General features: G+C 56.5%; 8 protein-coding genes across 8 annotated transcripts; 4 read left to right on the top strand and 4 right to left on the bottom strand.

Annotated features, from left to right (window-relative positions):
• Positions 1-389: 389 nt before the first annotated feature.
• On the top strand, positions 390-3,478 carry F5Z01DRAFT_717581 (uncharacterized protein). The gene is made up of 3 exons (XM_046266540.1): positions 390-958; positions 1,012-2,955; positions 3,012-3,478. The coding sequence occupies exons 1-3, from the start codon at positions 606-608 to the stop codon at positions 3,286-3,288; spliced, it is 2,574 nt and encodes an 857-aa protein (XP_046121806.1). The 5' UTR covers positions 390-605; the 3' UTR covers positions 3,289-3,478.
• On the bottom strand, positions 3,479-5,198 carry F5Z01DRAFT_644483 (uncharacterized protein). Its single transcript, XM_046262775.1, has 3 exons — positions 4,748-5,198; positions 4,564-4,689; positions 3,479-4,491 (listed from the first exon to the last, which is right to left on the bottom strand). The coding sequence occupies exons 1-3, from the start codon at positions 4,797-4,799 to the stop codon at positions 3,767-3,769; spliced, it is 903 nt and encodes a 300-aa protein (XP_046121805.1). The 5' UTR covers positions 4,800-5,198; the 3' UTR covers positions 3,479-3,766.
• On the top strand, positions 5,199-6,414 carry F5Z01DRAFT_644480 (nucleophile aminohydrolase). Its single transcript, XM_046262774.1, has 2 exons — positions 5,199-5,561; positions 5,612-6,414. Exons 1-2 carry the CDS (start codon positions 5,436-5,438, stop codon positions 6,302-6,304), a joined length of 819 nt encoding a protein of 272 aa, XP_046121804.1. The 5' UTR covers positions 5,199-5,435; the 3' UTR covers positions 6,305-6,414.
• Positions 6,415-6,719: 305 nt separating this feature from the next.
• On the bottom strand, positions 6,720-9,066 carry F5Z01DRAFT_615830 (putative cell cycle inhibitor Nif1; the record flags this gene model as incomplete). The annotated part of the gene is made up of 3 exons (XM_046260879.1): positions 6,720-6,840; positions 6,891-7,029; positions 7,086-9,066. 3 exons carry the CDS (start codon positions 9,064-9,066, stop codon positions 6,720-6,722), a joined length of 2,241 nt encoding a protein of 746 aa, XP_046121803.1.
• Positions 9,067-10,854: 1,788 nt separating this feature from the next.
• F5Z01DRAFT_616033 (endoplasmic reticulum vesicle transporter-domain-containing protein) lies at positions 10,855-12,280 on the bottom strand (the record flags this gene model as incomplete). The annotated part of the gene is made up of 3 exons (XM_046260892.1): positions 10,855-11,028; positions 11,078-12,027; positions 12,088-12,280. 3 exons carry the CDS (start codon positions 12,278-12,280, stop codon positions 10,855-10,857), a joined length of 1,317 nt encoding a protein of 438 aa, XP_046121802.1.
• A 618-nt stretch (positions 12,281-12,898) lies between these two features.
• Positions 12,899-18,232, top strand: F5Z01DRAFT_307187 (nuclear pore complex subunit Nup159). The gene is made up of 3 exons (XM_046258919.1): positions 12,899-13,309; positions 13,365-14,019; positions 14,070-18,232. Exons 1-3 carry the CDS (start codon positions 13,232-13,234, stop codon positions 17,984-17,986), a joined length of 4,650 nt encoding a protein of 1,549 aa, XP_046121801.1. The 5' UTR covers positions 12,899-13,231; the 3' UTR covers positions 17,987-18,232.
• A 94-nt stretch (positions 18,233-18,326) lies between these two features.
• F5Z01DRAFT_615669 (DNA-directed RNA polymerases I) lies at positions 18,327-19,534 on the top strand (the record flags this gene model as incomplete). The annotated part of the gene is made up of 2 exons (XM_046260872.1): positions 18,327-18,392; positions 18,455-19,534. The coding sequence occupies 2 exons, from the start codon at positions 18,327-18,329 to the stop codon at positions 19,532-19,534; spliced, it is 1,146 nt and encodes a 381-aa protein (XP_046121800.1).
• Positions 19,535-19,626: 92 nt separating this feature from the next.
• F5Z01DRAFT_307174 (uncharacterized protein) lies at positions 19,627-21,381 on the bottom strand. The gene is made up of 5 exons (XM_046258918.1): positions 21,216-21,381; positions 21,061-21,159; positions 20,986-20,991; positions 20,846-20,925; positions 19,627-20,779 (listed from the first exon to the last, which is right to left on the bottom strand). Exons 1-5 carry the CDS (start codon positions 21,275-21,277, stop codon positions 19,719-19,721), a joined length of 1,308 nt encoding a protein of 435 aa, XP_046121799.1. The 5' UTR covers positions 21,278-21,381; the 3' UTR covers positions 19,627-19,718.
• Between the last annotated feature and the right edge of the window lie 31 nt (positions 21,382-21,412).

The raw sequence follows: 21,412 nt of genomic DNA, 5'->3' as shown, positions 1-21,412 counted from the left end.
AACGAAGGGCCAACCAGAGGAATCAAACAACCAACTTTCATCACACTGACCAGACCCATACACGCTACGGATATAGAAATGCAAGATTGTTAGACATCTTGAAAGTAAGGATCTTGGTAACAGTATGTGCACGCAGCCTGCATCGTACGTTGCTCGCATGTACTAGGGACCAGACCAGCTCAAATATTACCACTGCAGCGACCAAGAAGCACAAGTCAAATTGATGGACAATTGTTGCACTCGACTGAATCCGATGGCGCTAATCGAGGATGGGTGGCCACGACTTGCATCGAGATGGTTGTTCTGGATTGACAGGAAACGACCCTGGCGATAACGAAAGACTTGTGCGGTATGTGCGAAGTGATGGTAATATCAGATATTAAGTTGCGATTAGTGCGTGGTGGCCACGCGATTGTTAGTGACATCACTGAAACCGGCGAACCTCTGATATTAAATCTTGGACCCAGAAAGCCCAGCCGGGGCTACCAGGAAAGGCTCAGCCATAGAGGTCCCATCTGAGCCCATCATCACTTGATCATCCATCATTGAGCATTTTTCCTTTTCGACCCTTTGTTATTGAAGACGGTCCAGCGGGTGCATTCACAATGCCTGGCAACGAGGGCCCCAATCGGTTCAATCCACTCAGTGGGCTCGCCAAGTCGCTCGTCGCGGAGAGGTCTGGTGCATCGCAGGCGCAATCACATGCGCCGCAGCAGCCAACATCAGCTCCCAACACAGCAGGCCAGGCATCACAAGGCACACAGGCTAAGCCTCCGAAAAAACGAAAGAACCACCGTGGGGGCAAGAAGAAGCGGCAGCGTAGGAAGAGCTTCGCCATCATAGACGATGACGAGAACCAGAGCGAGGCGAGTGGCCCCTCACGGCAGCCACTCTACCAGATCCCATCCGCCACCCTCAGCGATGCAAGCTTTGATAGCGAAGCCCTGTTAGATCATAGGTGCGCGACTTGTCCCTTCAGATCCCCCAGTCAGTGTCTAATCAGAGATGCAGAGAACACCAGCCGATGCGCGCGCGACGAAGCTCTACAGTTGGCGGTGCCTCTGCCCCCTTGCTGTCACCGTTTTCTACCAACGCGCCGGGTACTCGATTGCGAACGTCGCAGGCTGCGGGAGCAAGCGAGGAGGCCGGTGATTATTTCTCCACCGATGAGCGCGCGCCACTGCTCAGCCAGTCTGCCAGATCGCAAACTGGTCCTTCGAGCTATGGGGCTGGCGAATCGAGAGGCGGTAGACCCAAGAGCCACGGCAACTCGAGTGTATCATCCAATGCGCGACGTGCGGCGACAGCGTTCGGGGCGAAGGAGAGATATGATATCAATAACCCGCCATCTGTGCCTGGGTCGCCAACTTTCAGCGGCGTGGACCGGATGGAGATGACATTGGGCGACGTCATGATCAGGGACGAGCTCGATCTGCGCGATGCCAGTCCACGACACTCTCGCATGCCACGGGGAGGCAACGTCGATGACGAGGACGAAGACGAAGACGATGAATTGTCCGTGCTCGGCGGTGCTGTGCGCGACAACAGACCGGATCAGCGACTTGGGGAGGATGATGTGTGCTACCCAGGGCCGGACATGTCTGAGATGGGCGACGAAAGGCAAGCCACCGCCGAGGAACAAGCGCAGAGACCTCGGAGGAGGCGCGGTCAGTGGCCAGACCTCTCGATCTTGGAGGAGTGGAAGCACATGGAAAAAGAGGACCGCAGCGAGGAACGACGGGTCAAAACAATCACAGAACCGCAGCTCATCAACGGGCGGCTCCGTCCTGTCAGGAAGGGGTGGTTCGAAACAGAAGAGGACGTTCCGTTTAGGTTCACCTACTTCAACGAGGAGTTTCAGAGCACGATTCACAGCCAGACCATCTCTGAATTAGTGCAGCCTGGCGGAAGCTTTGCGGAACTATTCATCCCAGAACCCAGAGTCCTGAGCGACGATGAGAGCGAAAGTGGCGACGAGACTCCTGCACGAGCATATAGGCCGGCGGCTGGTAATGACAGCGAAAATAAGGGGTCGATTCGTACAGCGTCCTTCGCCGAGTCGAAACGCGAGGGGACCTTATCGCCGAAGCAGCAACCTCAAGAAACGGTCTCGGGGAAGAGCTCGGGTGAACAAACCCCCACGGGCCTCAAATTCCCAGAAACTGGCATACCTAAACCAGTACCATCCAACGGGAGCAAACCTAGAGCCAAGAACGTCCGCTATGGAGACCGCCCGATCTGGTGGCTCGACATTCTTTGCCCCACGGAAGCTGAGATGAAGGTCATTGCCAAAGCATTCGGCATACATCCGCTGACGGCCGAGGATATCATGCTGCAAGAAGCCCGCGAGAAAGTCGAGCTCTTCCGCAACTATTACTTTGTCAACTACCGCACCTTTGACCAGGACATCAACAGCGACAACTACCTCGAGCCCGTCAACATGTACGTTGTCGTGTTCCGCGAAGGTGTCCTGAGTTTCCATTTCTCAGTAACACCACACCCAGCCAATGTCAGACGACGCATCCGGCAGCTACGCGACTATCTCATCTTGTCGTCTGATTGGATTTCGTACGCCATTATTGACGACATCACCGACGTCTTCCAGCCCCTGATACAGAATATCGAAGATGAAGTAGACGAGATCGACGACGGGATTCTGCGCCTCCACTCAGTGGCAGAGAGGAGGATGAAGGACGCGAATCCCTCGAAAACCAACGACGAGATGACGACCGTAGCCGAGTCTACGGGAGACATGCTGAGGCGCGTGGGCGATTGCAGGAAGAGGGTCATGAGCTTGTATCGCTTGCTGGGCAACAAGGCGGATGTCATCAAGGGCTTCGCCAAGCGCTGCAACGAGCGTTGGGAGGTTGCCCCCCGTTCCGAGATTGGCCTGTATCTGGGTGATATCCAGGATCATATCATCACCATGACATCAAACCTTGGCCACTACGAGAAGTAAGTTGAGCTCTCTGTCCGTTTCGAAGATAGCACGACGCTAACGATGATGCCAGAATCCTTGCTCGTTCGCACGGCAACTACCTCGCGCAGATCAACATCCGCATGAACGAGCGCCAAGAGCAGACAGCCGACGTCCTCGGCAAGCTGACCGTCTTGGGTACCATTGTCCTGCCCATGAACATCATCACCGGTCTGTGGGGCATGAACGTATGGGTGCCTGGCCAGGAATACGAAGGCGATCTTACATGGTTCGTCTGTATCACGGCAGGCCTCATTCTGTTTGGTCTAGCCTGCTATATGATAGCCAAGCGGGTGTATAAGATTGTATAGAGGAAAGGTCACCTCGCATTTCAGGATGGATATTTACTCTCCGCGCATGTAAGGTACAACGGAACAGAAACTAGACACGGCGCGCTTGGATGGGACTACATGCTTTCACAATCATCTCCTATAGCGCTTATTGTCGAAAACCAGCGATCAAAAGTAATTATGCAATGAGAACACACATCTACGCAGGCACCAATCTCATCGGGGGCTTTGTGAGTGTTTGGATATTATTCAGTAAGTATCTTGCGGTGACCACTGGCCCCTCCCTATGTTATCTGATGATGCGCCCAAACGCCTGACCTCGAGCTCGCTAGCTTACTTCGGTGTGTGCCTTTGCGAAGCATCAACGTAAGTGTCGATGTAGACGGGCTATCACGTATTTACATGGATCGATCCTTGCTTTGGCCGACTCGGCGTATGCTATCCTATTATCATAGCCCTTGCATCACGCTCGCGACATCGCTCCCTGTGTGACGATTCATTAACGGCCAACCCCAGCAAACTGCGCTCTCAATGCCAAGATTTGCTGCCTGTCCGTCTCGGAGAGTAGCGCGATCTGTTCATCAGGCAGCGCCATGACTTGCCGCATCAGCTCATCTTGGTTCGGGAGAGCCGCCGCGGGAGGTGCAGCTGCCGGCGCAGGCGCAGGGACAGGTGTCGCGCCGTAGCCTTGGTGTGGTGGTGGCGGGTAGGGCATACCCGCGACAGGTGGTGTCTGCGTCGCGGGAGGATACCCTGGGTAGACAGGGTTGGGGACCTGGGCAGCTGGGGGCGCGCCGGCGTCCACGACGGAGGAAATCGCCTCTGGCGACACAAGACCCATGAGAAGTAGCGCCTGAAACACGGTCGCAGCGAGTTGGGGTGCTTGTTGCAGAAGCTCAATGGCCCGTTGCGGCTCGTTGGTTGCCAGCGCCTTCATCTGGGAGATGACATCGAGCACTTGCGCCGGAGGCAGGGTGTTGAGAGTCTGCGAGATGGCATCGGTGCATTTGACGCCCGGTAGAAGCTCCTTGCCCGCAGGCAATGGTGGTATGCTACCCGTCTGAAGTGCGTACGAAGCCGCATTGTTCCCACTCGCAGCATTGCCGAACGATGCTTGGTCCCTATCGTCATCGCCGGCCTTTTGCTCGTTGCTGAAATCCACTCGAAGTCGGCGGCCCATGATTTCGTAGTCGTTCAGATTTCGTACTGCTGAGGAAGCATGGTCTGGACAAGTCAGTCAGCACACGAACGAAACCGCAACGTGCAGCAAGAGCGGCCATGCATGCCGATGCTTACCTGTGTCTGGGTAGTCCAAGAAGCCAAAGCCCTTGGGTTTGCCCGTCTCCTGATCATAGACTAAGCGGAACCTCTCTACAGGTCCTGCTGTTTTAAAAATCTCGATGATCTGCTCCTCAGAAAGGCCTGCGCGGTTGCTTTGTTAGTTTGACGTGATCGCGTCGTCCGGTGCTGAGGGACGAACCGTAGGGGATATTCCCAATGAAGACGACTCTTGACGGTGGTCGTGTCGACATTGTGAAGAGCTGCTCCTTGTCCGATCGGCAGGGTGTCAAGAAGGCGCAAAAGTGACCCTCAAAGCCTCAATGGCTATCAAATGGCCTTGGCTGGGTGCGTTGTCTGTCTGTCTGCAAACGACGCTTTAGACTGACGATATCGCAATGTTTCTGATGATGCTTTTTTTCGTTATCGCGTTATATCGTCGTGTCGCTTCAGATCTCGGGTATTTTGTGCGTGAGTTGTTACAGATCGCGTAGGCAGTCAAAGATATTGGATTCGAGCCAATAATACTGATGACTTTCAAGTCGAAGCTTTGCGACAGGCGTCCCAATTCCGATGCACGTTTAGCTAGCGGCAGGAAGCGCCATATCACGTGTGGCTAATGGCGGATTTGTGGCGCATGAGCTCACCCACCTGGCAGGCAGTCAATTGTGGCGCGCCAGCATGGGAAGCTCGTAGCGGAAGGCAGCTCTCGCCTCGTCATCCCACCTTGCTCGTCCCCCATATCGCCTTTGGCATACCGCACCAACAACCGACGCAACCTGTAATTACTTCCTCACTGAGCGAATCTCCTCAGCTTCTAATATCGAGAAGCAACCGCCTAGACGATCGGTCCCATTCTCGAAGCTTGTGGAATACCTCAATAGCCCACCATGCCTGGCTTCGACTTCTCTAACTACAACCGTAACCTTGCGCTCCACGCCCAGGGAGTCCCTCTTCCCAAGGCTACCAGCACAGGCACAACCATTGTGGGATGTATCTATGATGGCGGTGTGGTGGTAAGAACATTGTTTGCTTGTGGAGAGCCATGACGCCTGACAAGTCTCAGATCGCCGCCGACACGAGAGCTACCGCTGGTCCCATCGTGGCCGACAAGAACTGCGAGAAGCTACATTACATTGCGCCCCAGATCTGGTGCGCGGGTGCCGGTACCGCCGCCGACACCGAGTTCACGACCGCCCTCATCTCCTCCCAGCTAGAGCTGCACGCCCTATCGACCGGCCGCAAGCCCCGCGTCGTCACTTGCATGACCATGCTCAAGCAGCACCTGTTCCGCTACCAGGGCCACATTGGCGCGTACCTCGTCGTCGCAGGGTGTGATCCCACGGGCACCCATCTTTTCACAGTCCACGCCCACGGCAGCACCGACAAGCTGCCCTACGTCACAATGGGTTCGGGTAGCTTGGCAGCCATGAGTGTCTTTGAGAGCCAGTGGAAGCCGGATCTCAACGAGGAGGAGGCCATCAAGCTGGCAAGCAACGCCATTCTGGCAGGTGTGTGGAACGATCTAGGATCTGGTTCAAACGTCGACGTGGCGGTCATCACAAAGGACAAGACGACTTTGAAGAGGAATTACATCACGCCCAACGAGAAGAGCGCCAAGTTGCAGAGCTACCGCTTCCCCAAGGGCACGACGGCGGTACTCAACGAGAAGATCATTAAGAAGGATGACATTGGGCGGTATGTTTCCGTGCAGGAGGTGCCTGTCGAGGGAGGGGATAAGATGGAGGTAGACGCGTGATGAGTGATCATCGCCATCGCGACGGGCATGTGATGATGAAGACGTCAGTTCTGTAATCATAGACCGGGCGACTATGAAATGAAACCACTTTGACGACACGTCTTACGCACACGCTGGACATGTAAATCACCTTGCAATCGCCACATTACTGACAAAGGAGGTATCATTTGAATTGTGAGCATGCCCTTTGCGGCACCTCAGTGTAGTAAGTAAAGTCGCGAATGCCATCTCTAAGCAGAGAGCCAACTGGCTAGGTTCCCAACTCCCATAGCGCAAGGACGGGGAAGTGAATTTGGAAGCAAGATCGCACGCTCGATGCTACGAATAACCATGCAGAAGTAAAGCCCACCAATAACGCCCTCTTCGATTTGCGTTCCAACTGGACAGCGCCGACAGCAAACCAAGCGCCAGAGCCTTATGACTTCAAGCCAAACATTGCCCTAGTGCGGGACTTGCTGCGCGACTTCTTCTTGTCCCTCTTCGGTGATTTGGCGGTGCTGCTCGAATCATCTTCCGTGTACTTGGGTTTGTGAATCCTGTTGCAAAGGTTAGCGTATGCTGGGTAGAAGCAGCCTTGGAGACTCACCAGCTATTCCCGACCATGCTCATGCCCTTGGCTTCAGCCATGCGGTAGAATCTCGCGCTCTTCTTCAGATCCTTCTTGCAGCCAATGCCTTGTGCGTAGCAGAAGCCAGCTTCCGCCAGCGCATCCACGTCACCCCACGCTTCACAAGTGTTAGTTACGCAGGCAACGCGGGGGATACAGGGTATTATTACTCACTACCAGCGATCTCGAAACATCTCAGGCCCAGGGCCTTGTCTTGTTCAATGCCCCAGCCATTCATGTGGCTGACGCCAAGCTCGTAGATGCTCAGCGCGAACTGCGCCTTGCGCGTCCTCCTCTCCACAGCATCAACGTGCTTTCCCCCCTTGGCCTGGTCCTCATCGTCGGCAATCTCTATTTGGGCGTAGTCGGCGGCCTTGCGGAGCCACGAAACGCCTTCCTTCTGGTTTGCACGCATACCCCAACCGTGTCGACATGCCAACGCATAGAGCAACATTGCTGTGGGATTATTCTGGCGGGCAGCGTAGCGCAGGTGGTATGTCGACTCTTGCAAAGACCCGTTCTCGTGACATTCGACACCTTTGGCAAGGTGCTCCTCAGCAGACATCTCGGATGCAGTCGGTGCGTTGGACCTAGCCGTCGGCGGCGGGCGTACAGTGCTGGTCGAGTCGCTGGTTCCAGTATGCGATGAGGGTGTCACGCCACGCCCCCGGAAGGGCTCATGTAGATCTGACGTGCGGGAACGACCTCTGGGCGAGTCTTCTGACGCGCGAGCCATTTCCTGCGACGGCTGGCTACGGGGAACAGGCGGGTAATCTGCAGGCAGTCTTGGATTCTCCATGCTGCTGCTGCTGCCGCGGCTAGTGTCCATGGAAGGCCTCATCACGCTGCTGAGCAGGCTTGCGGCGTCATCCGCGACCGGGCCCGATGAGCCGGCAGGTCGCAAAGGAGGCGAAGGTGGTGCTGTCGTCACAGCCCCCTGCTGTGTTGGGTGGTCCATCTGGCCCTCTGATTCATCATCTCTCTGTACCATCTTTCCTCGAGGGAGCGTAAATTTGGAGTATATGTACGAAGGGGCGCCAGGTCCGGGTGTTTCCGGGGGCTGTTGAAGAAAAGCCTCGCTGTGCATGCTGATTGAAGTCTGCGCGGATTCGTCTGCGAAGATGAAAGAAGGCTGGCTATCAGAAGATGCTTGTCGCGAGGGCATATCAAAGCTCGGCGTGCCAGCCCGGCTCATCGGCCTCGAGAAGTTGAATGATGGGCGAGGCAGGATTGACGACTCCGAGCCAACAGAGGGAGACCTTTTGAAATGACCCAGGGCAGGCGATGCCATTGTGTTCGCGAATGCAGCACTGCCCGAGGAAAGTTTACGGAGTGGAAGAGAGTGAGTGGACGCCCCCATGTTGCTGGCCACCTCATCCTCGGGCGGTAAAAGGGGCGACGACACGATACTCGATGTCCTCTGAGGAAACAGAGCTCGTGGCGGTGCCAGGCCAAGTTCGTCCATGGACCCTGGCTTCGGTCTTTCTTCCGAGTCCGGTCGGGATTCATTCTGTAAAGGAGAAGGTGGTGGTAACGAGCTGTCTTTCCGTGGACGGGGAGGCTCGAATGGCCGTTCGCGGATTGACTGCGCATCGCTCTGGATTGGCGATGGTGATCTGTCCCTTCGTGCACCAAAGAACCCGGGGTCTTCATCGATTTGACCAAGCTGCCGTCCTCGTGACGCGTTCCTCATGTGCTGTGGTACCGGTGGTGTTTCATCGTCGGGAGTGGGAGGGATGCGACTCATGCGCGGATGCATGGACTTGGGTCTTTCCGCTTCTTCAAAGGCTTCCTCGTATTCAGTCCTCAAGCCCAGGCCGGCAGAGTTCAGTTCTCCAGGCCACAGGCCGTTCTCGGATTCGGACTCATTCGACAAGGAGCGGAAATAGTCGGATCTCCCTTGCACGATCACAGGGCTTTCCATGGTCAATGGCGGCAGTCGACTGATCCTGTTGCCCTCTTTTTCGCTAGCCTTGAGTTGCTTGGCCAGCATGCGACTCTGCATAGCAAAAGCATCTAGGGGCGAGAGTTCGGGCGGTGCTTCGCCAGCGATGTGCATGCGCGGCGAGCGCAGCGGCTTTGAACTAGACGACGCATTGGATGTGTGCGAGTTCGAACGTAGGTCGAGGAGGTTAGGTCGGTGAGGTTGCGACATGATGTGCGGCGGCGTGGGTGAAGTTCAGAGTTGGACGAGTCTCGGCCATATATCGAAGCCGCGTACCAGTCTTCGCTCGATCCTAGGACCTCACGTGGCAGACGGCCAAACGATGTTCACCAGGCTCTGGCGGCTGCTCCTGTTTTTCTCGGTCGCTGGAAGATCGTCCGTCGGTTCGATTCCCGCAAGGTCTTGTTCGCTGTCTTCTCGTCTCAGCAATCACCGTGTAGTCGTGGGGCGCAGACTATAGATAGACTTCCGCAGGAGAGGCGCAGTCTCCAAGCCAACAAAGACCGGAAGGATTATTCAGATCTGGCGCTGTGTCGAGCAAGGACTGAAGGTCCTGACGTCGTATTTGCTCACGAAAAGAGTGTCGAGGGGTCGGTTGGCGATCGTGTGAGGCGATATACGGGTAACGGGTAGTCAATCACTTCAGAGGGAAGGTCGGGCGTCGTTGTTGAAGTGGAATAACCCTCGCGAACCGCTGGCTAGCCGTCAGTCCATCGACTTGCGACGGTGTTTGATCCAGACCCAAGTATTACGGAGTACCCTTCCTCCCCTTCCCTGCCCCGTGCGTTAGTGGCAGTTCCAGTTACTGTGGCGCAGGGGGTCCCAAATTAGAGTGCACAACCCGCCACACTCAACGCCCTCACCTGCTCGTTTATTTTGCGCTCTATACTCTATCAGCCCCAGTCGATGCCTTCAGGGACTTTTCGCTCGTCATTGGCAGCGTCAGCCCTTGTCTGGGGTGCATGGGGCCCGTCTCGCCAACAAAGGAGATCGCCTACAGCCAGTCGTACAGTAACAGTCTTCAACCAATCCTGATCATTATGTCTTGTCTCCTTGCGCCATGCATCCGCATTGCAAAGCAAAGCATATTTCCTGCAAATGAGCACATCTCACAATTCGCTCTTGGGTAGCGACCGTGGGGTCATTTTCAACACGAGCAGCTGACCTGCAAGCTAGCGGAGGTTTGCTTCTAATTAGCGGGTCTGGCTGCCGCCACAATTATACGGATAATAAAGTACGCAAGTACTAAACGGTGGCTCAATTTCAGCAGCATGACGCATACTTACGATATTAATACTAATCAATAATTATCCACCGGAGTCTAGAATCGTGAGATCAAGTACTTGTGGTACCCAATTAACTACTAGTATCCGTAAGTACATGTAAGTTCTCGTGCGTTGCAATTACCTCGCTACAGCTTGCGATTGACTGCCATAACGGCGAGACGTCAACCGTCCGGCGGGGTATCAGTCGTTATTCAGGGGTACCTCAAGCACTATCCGCACTGAATCTTTGTACGGAGTACGCAACAGCTGGATGATAGACGCCAAACACCCGGGTCATTCTCTTGCCTAGTAAGAATACTATATGCATGTCCAACGGGCCCGTTGGGAGGACAGGTTGTGGCCGAGGTCGTCGGCAGAACCCAACGCTGAGAGACAAGCATGAGGTTCATGTGAAGTTGAAATATCAGCTCGCCCCTGGTGCAACAAGCAATATCCGGCGCATGGAGTGAGGGGGTCCGCGGACAACACATGGTATTCGTGGGGAGCTCAAAGAAATTTACTGGGAATGGAGGCAACTAGCACAATGTTTCGTCAGTGTCACTCCCGGATGAGTATGTCGAAATCTTGCTGTTTTCATCTTCTTCGCTCCCCAAATGCCCATACCCGATTTTATACCTAACGCCTGAAACCATGCACCAAGTCAATAGTAAATCCTCAAGCCCTACATACAGTAGATACATTCCTGGATAGGTCCCCATACCCAGGCCGGCATTTACAAGTCCTTTGACCTCATCTTCTTGAGTCTCGTCGCTCCTTCAAAGAGACCACGGTCCACGGCCGCAGCTACGGTCAAGGTGCCGCCGACGATGGCGCAAAGTCCTGCAAGAAATCCGAGGAAGGTCTTGTTCTGCTCCTCGCGGTTGATGACCTTCATGGGCGAGATATCCTGACGGTATTAGCAATGGCCACCCATGTGCGGCGTGAAATTCACTCACATATGAAAAGAAGACGCCTGGAATGCCGCCTCGCGAGTGCAGGCGTTCGGCGTGGCCTTCCGCAGAGTCATCGCCACCAGACAAGCTCCTCTTATGGCTAGTCACAGAGTACTGATGGGTCTCAAGACTACCGTCTGCAGCAGTGCCCAGCATGCCAAGCTCAGCGTTCTGACTGAGGTAGCTCGTCATCTTCTGAACCTTCCGTTCCCAGCCCAGAGGTAGGAAGGACGTCGGGACGATCTTCAGGAAATACATGAAGTTGTAGTTGGGATCCCTAGTGTCCTGTCGAGTACCGTCCAGCGGGTTGGTGTGATGGTTGTTTCCAAAGACGTCCTTGCCGCCAATCTTCTGAGCAATGGATTCGGGCAGCTGGGGCCCGAAACGCAGTGAGTGAATGATGTGGGTGAAATCGTGCTTTTGACCCTTGGGCGTTTCAACGTAGTTTTTGAGATCGTGCACGTGCGTGTTGCCGTTGCTGAAACTGCGGCCCGGGGCCAGGTGGAAGTTGCCAACAACCTTGTTCACTTGGAGACTGCCCTCGATACGGCAGCCTTCAGCACGCTGTTCGTCCAGCTTCTCAGAATAATGTTCACGCTCGCACTGCTCGACGTTCTCGCCTCGACCAAAAGCCCACGAAGCCTGTGCGTAGGCCTCCCTGACCTCGTCGCAAGTGTTGCAGCAGCCTGGCTTGACGGCGTTCGAGGGGCTGGGTGCTCCGTAGCAGTCGCCACAGTACTCGGGATCCAGATGAAGGGCCGAATCGTCGTGAAGAGCGAGTGTCTTAACGTCGATGACCTTTCCGCCCTTTGACAGAGGTTGGAGACGGACTTTGTTGATTCCATGCTTGACGCCATGTTGTTGTTCGCCCGACACATCCATCACGTCCAAGGTCAGCAATTCGCATGGCATCTTGGGGAATGTCATGTTGAGATGAATCTCCATGCGTTCGCCTTGCAAGCCATGTCAGTGCGGCTCGAAACGGGCCATGTCGACCAGGGGTCAATTCTTACCTCTGCCCTTGTCCACGATCAGCTCGGGATGTATCACCGTCTTCCTGTAGTCCGCCCATTCACCCCACGCCAGGATCAACACCACCAGCAGTGACACAATTGTCACTATGCCTCCGCTAGTGGTTCGTACGCGGGCTTCGTCGACCGTCTTGGTGAAGGCATCAAGCCTTGTGAATCTGGATCGGGGAGGCATGTTGGAGTACGCTGGGGCCGCGAGACCAAGGACCGGGCGAGTTGCCTGAACCGCGCTGTGCTTAGTTGTCGCAAGAAAGCAGAGCAATAGGCAATTGAAATGAATGTGGTATTGTCAATTGCCTCCTGCAAGATCGCGGAAGAGCAGCCACAAGGAAATGAATGGAGGCGCCAAAGAATCGCAAAGGAGAGCTGTCGAAGTTGAGGCCACCGTCGCAAATACGGAGACCCTGCCGACTGGACTCCAGCTTGGAGATACGTACCTTACGTAGACAGACAGACCCCTGTCGCCAGGGGACCTTGACTTGCCGTTTCAGGCCGTCCGGTCGTCTAACCGGCAGATCTTCGGACTTGTACAGTGCGCCTACTGTCGCTGGAATCTGGATGCACATGTATGCAAGAGGGCGTGATTGAAGGGGCCTTGCATAGACTCGGAAAGTAATACTTTGATTCCACGGCTCGTGAAATTCTCGTATATGTTTGGACAGCCAATGTACCATCTGCAGGCTGTCCGTGAGTTGGTATGTTCTTCAAGTTCAATGATGATAAATGGGTGGAGCCGGTATGTGACTGGGTCAACAATAGGTTAGTCAAGGTACACGTTCACTGCGGGTAGGCGCGATCGCTCCAAGCTCCAGGTTCAAAAAAGTTCAATCGCACCTGCAGCTGCCGCCAAGCCGAGTTGCCTGTATCTTGTAACTACCAGCCTCATCAACAAAAGAAAGCCCAGTCATCCAACCAACCGCGCTCCGTCACCAGCGCATTACGGCGAGAATTGACTGTCTTGCCCGACCTACATCTGCCGTCTGCACGAAACGCAGGACCTCGACAAGCTTCGGTAGACGCGCCCGACCTCCCAGCGCACGCGAGATCCGAAAGTCAAAAGCACGACAGCAAAGTCAGAGTCGATATACAGCAACCACATATGCTACTTCGATAAAGGCGCGTCAACATGGCCTCTGCTGGGTTTGCGGGCGCTGCCGCTGGGTCCCAGGCCGTTGGACCTGACTTGCAGACCATACAGACAGACGTGAGTTTTACCTCTAGGATGCTACGGGACCTGGCCACTGACATGGACGCTATAGGAAATTGGCTTCAGATCCATCAATGGTGAAGCCAAGGTTCGCCTGACCTCAGCGTGGACGAAGCTGCCCGAACCGACTGCCAGCCTCCTCAGTGTTGCGTCCGGAAGGGGCCTCGTAGCCGCCGCTGGCCCAGATTACATCACGATAGCGACAACCGACAAGGTCCGCAAGGCATTTGAGAGTCCCAAGGATGGTGACTCTGAAGTGCGCAGTTTCGAGCCCGAGCTCAAGCTGCAGATGCCCATGCGCGTCTCTCATCTCGCGTTCACGGCCGACGAGAACTACCTGATCCTCTCCGCAGAGGCCGGAGGCGGTCTTGCAGTATATGAGGTGCAAAGCCTGATGTCTGGAAACACGAATTCGGCTTTTGAACTCCCCACAAACGGAGAGTCGCTGCGCGGCCTAATACCCAACCCTACAGCTGAGAAGGCAGAGCTCTGTGCGGCGGTGACAACGAATGGCAACTTGTGCATGGCAAATCTGAAAGAGCGCGCGTTGAGCAATCCTCTGCTGTCCCAAGTAAGCTGTGCGGGATGGAGCGCAAAAGGCAAACAACTCTGTGCCGGACTCTCAGACGGGACCATTCGCCAGTTAACACCAGAAGGGGAGAGCAAGGCTGAGATCCCCAGGCCGCCTAGCGCAGACAACCATTACGGTAATTCCCATCATCCAAGTACCAAGCCAACAGCTGGCTAACTATCGCAGTGTCATCCCTCATCTGGTTGGAGAACCACTTATGGCTTGCTATATATTTAAGCAACGGTACCTCATCCCCGAGCTCGGTGTACAACATCATCATCCGCGAACCTCCGTCGAAATTTGGCTTCCAGAGAATCTCGGATCCTGTAGAGCCATTCAACGCGGAGAAACCACCTCACCACGCGCTCTTGCGCTTGCGCGACTTCCCCCCTGACCTACAAGACCTTCTCATCATTGCATCCACAGCCAACCCCGACATTGGGCTTCTCAGCAGATCAAAAAAGCCACTTGCCTCAGATCAACCCGCCGATTCTATCACTGGTGTTTTCACGACCACCGAAATGCTCGAGGACACCTCAAGGCCTACCCTGCCGATGACCGACTCTATGGATGACTCCGTTCCCGTTGGTATCGCGCTGGATTTGTCAAGCAAGGAAAAGGTCTATCGCCCAATTCCTGCAGACGAGGAGCTGAACGAATCTGCTACTCCGCTCCCTGGTCTTTGGGCTCTCACACACGAAGGTCTGCTGTGCTCATGGTGGTGCGTCTACAACGACGCTGTGAAAAAGGGCGTCGCATACCCCCATTTGGCAGCGGCAGATGGCGCAGCAAGTGGAATGGCCCTCAACGCAGCTCCAGCCTCCACGACGACTAGTGCTCCTTTCGGAAGCGCAGGAGGCTCTCCCTTCGGGCAACCATCAGCTCCAGCCGCTCCATCCTTTGGTTCTTCGTCGCAGCTAGGTGCAAAGCCATCGTTATGGGGTAGTGCTGGGGCCTCAGGCGCCTCGCCTCAGACAGGCGGCGCAGCCTTTGGGCAGTCAGGATTCGGCGGTGCTACGTCTCCCTCGGGGCCTGCTTTCGGCAAGCCGAGTACTTTTGGCCAGTCGTCGCAAGTTGGCATCAGAAGCTCACCCTGGGCGAATGGCAGTAGCGCTGCACCTGCCTTTGGACAGACCGGTTTCTCTAGCTTCGGGTCGAAAAGCCCAGGGGCCAGCCCTTTCGCTGCCGCCGCGGGAGGCTCGTCAACCCAACAGGAATCGGGGGGGTTCTCCGGTTTCGCGAGTAAAGGTGGATTTGGCTCTTTGGCAGCGAACACCGAAGGCTCTAGCGTCCTAGGTGGCAGTTCCCAGCCAAGTGCCTTCGGTGCGCCTGCTCAGTCCAGCAGCAGTCCTTTTGGTTCAACAAGCACCGAAAACAAGCCAAGTGTTTTTGGAGCACCGAGCCAACCCAACTCGAGCAATTTTGGAGGTGGCGCCAATGCGAGCCCGTTCGGGTCAGCAGGGGCCAGCCAGCAACCGAGCGTCTTTGGGACTGGAAGCTCAACAAAGCCCAATCCATTTGCCCCGTCCGACGAATCAACAAAGTCACCTTTCGGCTCGCAAAAATTCGAATTGAAGAGCTCGTTCAAGCCAGATGCGTCAGCCGGAAACGAAAACGAGACGAACAAACCAAGCACAGAGTCTGGTGGAAGCATGTTTGGCAATGGTTTTGGGTCAGCTCTTGACTCGGCGAGCAAGACCCCAGCGACACCGGCCAAGGACAGTGAAATGGACGATGAGCCGTCGGAAGAGCAGACTCCGCAGCCCACTCCTCGCCAGAATGTACTCGGCTCGCAGCAAAGCCCCGAGTCGACCACGCCGCAGAACACACCAGGAGCCTTCCGACTGGGTGGCTCGGGGACCGCTGGAAGCTCGCCAGCCCCTGGGTCTTCCTTGTTCGGCCAGCCTACGCCGGCCCCTAATACTGGCAAGAGCCTCTTCGGAGCCAAGATTGGTCCCTCGCAATCGTCTGGGCTAAACCCATTCAGCCCACAGAAGACAGCGCCTCAGTCCCAGGAGGCTGAGCCTCCTTTGCCACCGGACCCCACGAGCAAACCAAACTATCCAGTGGGAGACTCCTCGGCGTCCTCGGCAGCATCGACTGCGCCAAAGACCAGCGCTGAGCCCAGCAATGAGCCTGCAAAGGCGGAAGATGCGCCACTGCCACCCGACTTTGCGCCATCCAAGCCGAAAAGCCAGCCAACGTCGGAGGGCGGGGCAGGAAAGGAAAGCCAGAGCAAGCCCGATGACGCTCCTCTACCACCGGACTTCACCAAACCGTCGAACCCTTTCGCAGCGCCCAAAGCAGCAGCAAAGGCACCTGTCTCCGTCTTCGACCAAGGGAAGGCGAACAATGCTTCGGATCCCAATAACCCCTTTGCTAAGTACTTGCAAGCACCCGTGGATGGGCCGGATTCGGACGAAGAGGACAGCAACCTGGATGATGATGGCTCGGACGAGGATGGCGGTGATGGGGACGAAGAAGAAGAAGAAGAAGACGAGAATGAAGAAGTGGAAGATGAGGAAGAGGGCGAGGAGGAAGGCGAGGATGAGACTGGGGAGGTTACGGATGACGACGCTGAGGGTGAGGGAGAAGACGACAACATCACGTCTGAAGGCAGCGGAGTTGATGTTGCAAAGGATCTAAGCCCCGAAAGTAGTGGGCTCCATGCAACTTACACTCCCCAAGGCTCCTTCCAGGAGGATGTGGAGTCTACCACCCCAGCGACTGCCCAGCCCAGTCAACAGCGTCCTAAAGCATCCTTATTTGGGCAGCTTGGTCAAAGCACACCGATCTTCCCTCGGCCCCAGGAGAGCAGCCCCAGGTCGCCTAGCCCTGTGCGGGCAGCAGTACCAAACCGCTTGCTGCGCCCCGAGCAGAACCGGTCGGTGAGTGCGCCGGGGATGGCCTCGCAAATGATCAAGCCCAGAGGTGCCCAACCTGCGTCCCAACAGACGGCCGGTGGCGAGCGCGAGCAACCAATCGAGGACCCCCTTGCCAGGAGGCACAGGCTGGCCAAAGAGCGACGTGAGAAAGAAGAAGCCCAACCGCTGGTTGACGAAGACGACGAGCAGGTCAAGGCGCTGCTGGCATCCGAAGTACAGGGCAAGCTAGTTCTGGACGAGTTTGTTGCCCATGTCAACACGGCGCCACCGGCACAGGATAGCATACCTGCCCAGGTGGAAGCCGTATACCGGGACATCAACTCAATGATCGACACAGTCGGGCTGAACTCGCGTTCGGTCAAGGAATTCATCAAGGGACACACGGACAACCGGCTTGAGAACGGACGCAACAAGGAGGACTTTGAGATTGTTGAGGACTGGGTACTCTGCGAGGTGGACGAGCTCGGCCGGATCTTGGACAACGACATGCCTCATGATCTGCAACAAGGCCGCGTGACTGGACTCGACGCCAAACTAGAGGCATGCCAGCATCTCGCACGCGAAATTCACCGGGTCAAAGCAAAATGCGCCGATCTCGATAAGATCAAGGCGGCTAGAACGAGCGCGGACGAGACCGAGGCCACGCTAGCCTTGCCGCTCACGGCTGAGCAGGCGGCGCAGCAGAACGAGCTTCGACGGATTCTGAAGGAGTTCTCCAAGCTCTTGGCTGAAGCCGAGAGTGCTCTGTCGATCTTGAGGACACGACTGGCGTCCGCTTCGGGGTCGTCAGGAAAACGGACCGGCAACATGCCCACAGTGGAGGCGGTCATGCGGACCATTGCGAAGATGACGGCCATGGCGGAAAAGCGCAGTGGCGACGTGGATGTACTGGAGACGCAGCTCCGCAAGATGCGTCTGTCGTCCGCGGGGCGCGATGCGACACCGACGGCGACGCCGCAGGGTAGGAAGAGCGTCATGTTCTCGCCAGAGCCAGTGACGCCGTCACGAAGCTTCCGACACAGCTTCTCTGCCAGCGTTGGGTCGATGGGCAGCCCGGCCAGGTCGTCCACGCCGCGCAAGAAGCTCAGCGGGTTCAGCGCGGAGGAGAAGAAGGCGCTGATGGACAAGCGGGCCAGGAGGCAGGCTGTGTTGGGTATGTTGAAGGACCACGTGGAGAAGAAGGGCGTGCAGGTCTGGAACACGGAGGACATTGATTAGGGGTTTTGGGCAGGGAATTGGAACACGGGTCCTGGATTGTGTAGTCGAGATGTGTGTAGGTATTACTATGTATCTGGCCAAAGCGGCTATTGTGCGATCCAGACTGTCACTATCTGCAGTGACCACTGGTATTATACGTAGTACCTTGCGGAGTAACTTAGTATTAGTTGGAGAGTCCGAGGGTGGGTTCTCGCGTGAGACGGAGACGGACCCGCCGACCGACCGACTGTCTGACCTCCAAAAAAGTTGCTGCTTGTCTTGTCCGACCGGATTTGGAGGGGCATCGAAAAATTTCCCGTCCCATCCAACTAATTGATCCTCACCCAGCGCAACACGCACCATGGCGCCGTCAAAAAAGGCCAGCTGGACGAACGCGCCAGACGCCGAGGAGCTGGAGAAGCGCAATGTTCGATTTCCCTTCCCCCCGAGTCGCTGCGATCGCCGTCAATGGCTGCTAACACGAGACAGACCGTGGGCATCCACAAGGAGACCGTGACGCACAACACGTCGGTCGACTTCCCAGGCCACGTCCCTGGCGAGGATGAGGCCTTTTCTCTCGATCGGTTCCGCGATGGCTTCAGCGTCGATTTCCACCAGAACGATCCCTTCCACGCCTCCTTCTCGCTCATGGGCATCGACGCCTCCCTCTCCAACGCCTTCCGCCGCATCCTCATCTCCGAGATCCCCACGCTCGCCGTCGAGAACGTCTTCATCGAGATCAACACCTCGGTCGTCCAGGACGAGGTCCTCGCCCACCGCCTGGGCCTCATCCCCTTCAAGGGCGGCAAGGAAGGGCTGCACAACTTCCTCAAGTGGCACAAGAAGCCCGAGCCCGGGGAGGACGCGTACAAGAACTCGTACGACTGGAACACCGTCTCGCTCGAGCTCAACGTCAAGTGCACCCTCAACGAGGACGCCGACCCGCGCGAGGACGACCCCCGCAAGGCCTACCACAACGCCCACGTCTACGCCCGCGACATTGTCTTCACCCCCACCGGCGCCCAGGAGCAGTACTTTGCCGGCGACGACGCCATCGCCCCCGTCCACCCGGACATTCTCATCGCCAAGATGCGGCCCGGCCAACAGATCGGCCTGACCATGCACATGCACAAGGGCATCGGCGCCGACCACGCCAAGTTCTCCCCCGTCGCCACCGCCTCCTACCGCCTCATGCCCATCATCAAGATCACACGCCCCATCCTGGGCGCCGACGCTGAAAAGTTCCAAAAGTGCTTCCCCGACGGCGTCATTGCGCTCGACAAGGTCTCCGCCAAGGAAGCCGCCCAGAAAGGCAGCGGCTACGAGAGCCATGTTGGCGAGACAAAGGCCGTCGTCGCTGACCCCATGCGCGACACGGTCAGCAGGGAGTGCCTCCGGCACCCCGAGTTTGAGGGCAAGGTCAAACTCGGGCGGCGCCGGGACCACTTCATCTTCTCCATTGAGAGCTCGGGCCAGTGGGACAGCGACGAGCTGTTTATGGAGTCGGTCAAGCACATGAAGCTCAAGTGCAAGAAGCTGGAGCAGCAGGTCATGGACATGGTGCGGTAAGGGCAGCCCAACATACATGCATGTGTGCATTCATTATATGATCTGCTGTACAACACTGGCCGGAGTTTTTACGTCTTGTATTTTTGTCGCAACCATGCGCTTTTGGTTTCTGGGTACTAGAGAGGGAAATGAAATGATACCATGATAACACCTCGACTTCTGTACTCGTCTTTATACGTCCATGTCATTTGAAGACCAGCGTAAAGTCAAACTGCGTGTTGAACGCCTTGTCCGTCACATTCACGTACTGCCCATCCGCCAGACCCAGCTCGAGCAGGGTCTTTGTCAGGTTCGGCCTCGTCTGCTCCTCCAGCTGGGGCGGCGCTCGCATGTACAGCGACTTGCCCTCGGCGCGTATCGAGGGCGCCTTAAGCTGTGCCTCGGGGCGTACGGCGAGCGAGTCGAGGAGCTCCTGCAGCGTGGCCTTGGGGTCGACGTCCAGGGGCCGGCTCTGGTCGCTGCACACGGGACAGTCCGGTTTCTTCTGGTGGTTGAACGTGTAGGTGTAGATGCTGTCGTTGCCCGAGTACATCATGTAGTTGTTCTCGAAGCCGAAGCACTGCACCGAGCTCGTCGCGAGCTTAAAGGCCTCGTTGCAGCAGGCGGCGGCGATGATGGCGTTTGTCGAGGCAATGGCCGGGATGATGTTCTTGATGGTGCCCTGGGTGAGCGAGTAGGTGACGCCTTGAATGCCAAACTCGTCGGCACGCTTCGCCGCCTTGTTGAACAGCCAGGTGACGTGCTCCGGGTCGTCCTTGTCCAGCTTGGGGAAGGGCTTCTCCTGGTCCCAGGCAATGACGTGCGCCCACTCGATGCAGTGCTCCGGCTGGCGAGGGATCGAGGCGATGGTGCACAGCGGTACCGCGGCGCGTGGCGCGTGCATGTCCAGCTGGCACTCGATGCACGATGTGAACGAGGGCAGCACCACGCGCGCCTGGCCTTTGAACCCCTCCGTCCCACCATCGATGAGAGGCTTGATGGAATCCGGGTCGCCCTCCTCGGCAATGGTGACGAGCGTGCTGTTGATCCACCGCCGGGCCTCGATGCTGTCCAGTCCGCAGATGACAAGCTGAAACTGGCGGTAGAAGTCGAGGTCGAATTCTTGAATCGTCTTGTTGTGTGCTGTGATGGAGACGCCCTTGACGCGGTTCATGACGAATCGCGCGGCCACCTCCGCCTTGTAGCTGCCGACATCTGCCTTGCGGAAGAGGAACTGGCGGTTGAGGTTTGATATGTCAATGGTATCTAGGCATGTGAGCACTCAATGTCTTCACTCGGGGATCGATCCAAGGATAACAACGGCGGACGCACCCATGTCTATCACGTGGATGTCCCTGAAGCGGGACATGGCGAGGTTCTTGAGGATCTCGCACCCTAGACCGCCCGCGCCACTACAGATTTCCATCGTCAGGAGATTTTCCAGCGGGATGGAAGCTCAGGGAGATACTGACATGACTCTGTCGTTGGGGTCAGCACGGTCACACGAGAGGCGGCGAAAACGCGGGAGGATCGATCATCCGACATACAGGACTTTGAAGTTGTCGAACATTCGCATGGCGACCTCATCTTGCGAGGCCGGGTCGGTAAAGGGCCCAGGCGTCTGGCGAATATGGTTGAGATACTTCCTAATGGCCGTCAGGACGAGTGAGCGCCGACTGCAGTCACGGGCGACGTGTCTCACCATCTCGCATCTTCGTCGACTGGCGATGCAGCGCTCGCCGGCGCCTGTGTTGCCACACTCATCGTGAGCCTTAGAAGAGACTGGACTGGGGAACGATGGCACGGTAGAGGACAGTGTGCCGCCGCATGATTAGGTGATATGAGTGAGTGCTCGCGATGCGGTATGGATCGGTAGGTTCGGTGAGGCTCGGTGCAGTT

This window comes from Emericellopsis atlantica (assembly GCF_019669845.1).
Source record: "Emericellopsis atlantica unplaced genomic scaffold F5Z01scaffold_3, whole genome shotgun sequence".
Taxonomy (NCBI): Eukaryota; Fungi; Ascomycota; class Sordariomycetes; order Hypocreales; family Bionectriaceae; genus Emericellopsis; species Emericellopsis atlantica.
This window is presented reverse-complemented; position numbering and strand designations above follow the sequence as displayed.

Bases quoted from the DNA above. Each gene is read 5' to 3' on its own strand.
- F5Z01DRAFT_644480 (XM_046262774.1), top strand. From the start codon at position 5,436: ATGCCTGGCTTCGACTTCTCTAACTACAACCGTAACCTTGCGCTCCAC. The intron at 5,562-5,611 runs GTAAGAACATTG...GACAAGTCTCAG, and splicing joins TCTATGATGGCGGTGTGGTG to ATCGCCGCCGACACGAGAGC.
- F5Z01DRAFT_307187 (XM_046258919.1), top strand. From the start codon at position 13,232: ATGGCCTCTGCTGGGTTTGCGGGCGCTGCCGCTGGGTCCCAGGCCGTT. The intron at 13,310-13,364 runs GTGAGTTTTACC...TGGACGCTATAG, and splicing joins TGCAGACCATACAGACAGAC to GAAATTGGCTTCAGATCCAT. The intron at 14,020-14,069 runs GTAATTCCCATC...TAACTATCGCAG, and splicing joins TAGCGCAGACAACCATTACG to TGTCATCCCTCATCTGGTTG.
- F5Z01DRAFT_644483 (XM_046262775.1), bottom strand. From the start codon at position 4,799: ATGTCGACACGACCACCGTCAAGAGTCGTCTTCATTGGGAATATCCCC. The intron at 4,690-4,747 runs GTTCGTCCCTCA...GCAACCGCGCAG, and splicing joins CATTGGGAATATCCCCTACG to GCCTTTCTGAGGAGCAGATC. The intron at 4,492-4,563 runs GTAAGCATCGGC...TGACTTGTCCAG, and splicing joins CTTGGACTACCCAGACACAG to ACCATGCTTCCTCAGCAGTA.
- F5Z01DRAFT_717581 (XM_046266540.1), top strand. From the start codon at position 606: ATGCCTGGCAACGAGGGCCCCAATCGGTTCAATCCACTCAGTGGGCTC. The intron at 959-1,011 runs GTGCGCGACTTG...TCAGAGATGCAG, and splicing joins GAAGCCCTGTTAGATCATAG to AGAACACCAGCCGATGCGCG. The intron at 2,956-3,011 runs GTAAGTTGAGCT...CGATGATGCCAG, and splicing joins AACCTTGGCCACTACGAGAA to AATCCTTGCTCGTTCGCACG.
- F5Z01DRAFT_307174 (XM_046258918.1), bottom strand. From the start codon at position 21,277: ATGAGTGTGGCAACACAGGCGCCGGCGAGCGCTGCATCGCCAGTCGAC. The intron at 21,160-21,215 runs GTGAGACACGTC...GACGGCCATTAG, and splicing joins GTCGACGAAGATGCGAGATG to GAAGTATCTCAACCATATTC. The intron at 20,780-20,845 runs GTGCGTCCGCCG...TCACATGCCTAG, and splicing joins CATCCACGTGATAGACATGG to ATACCATTGACATATCAAAC.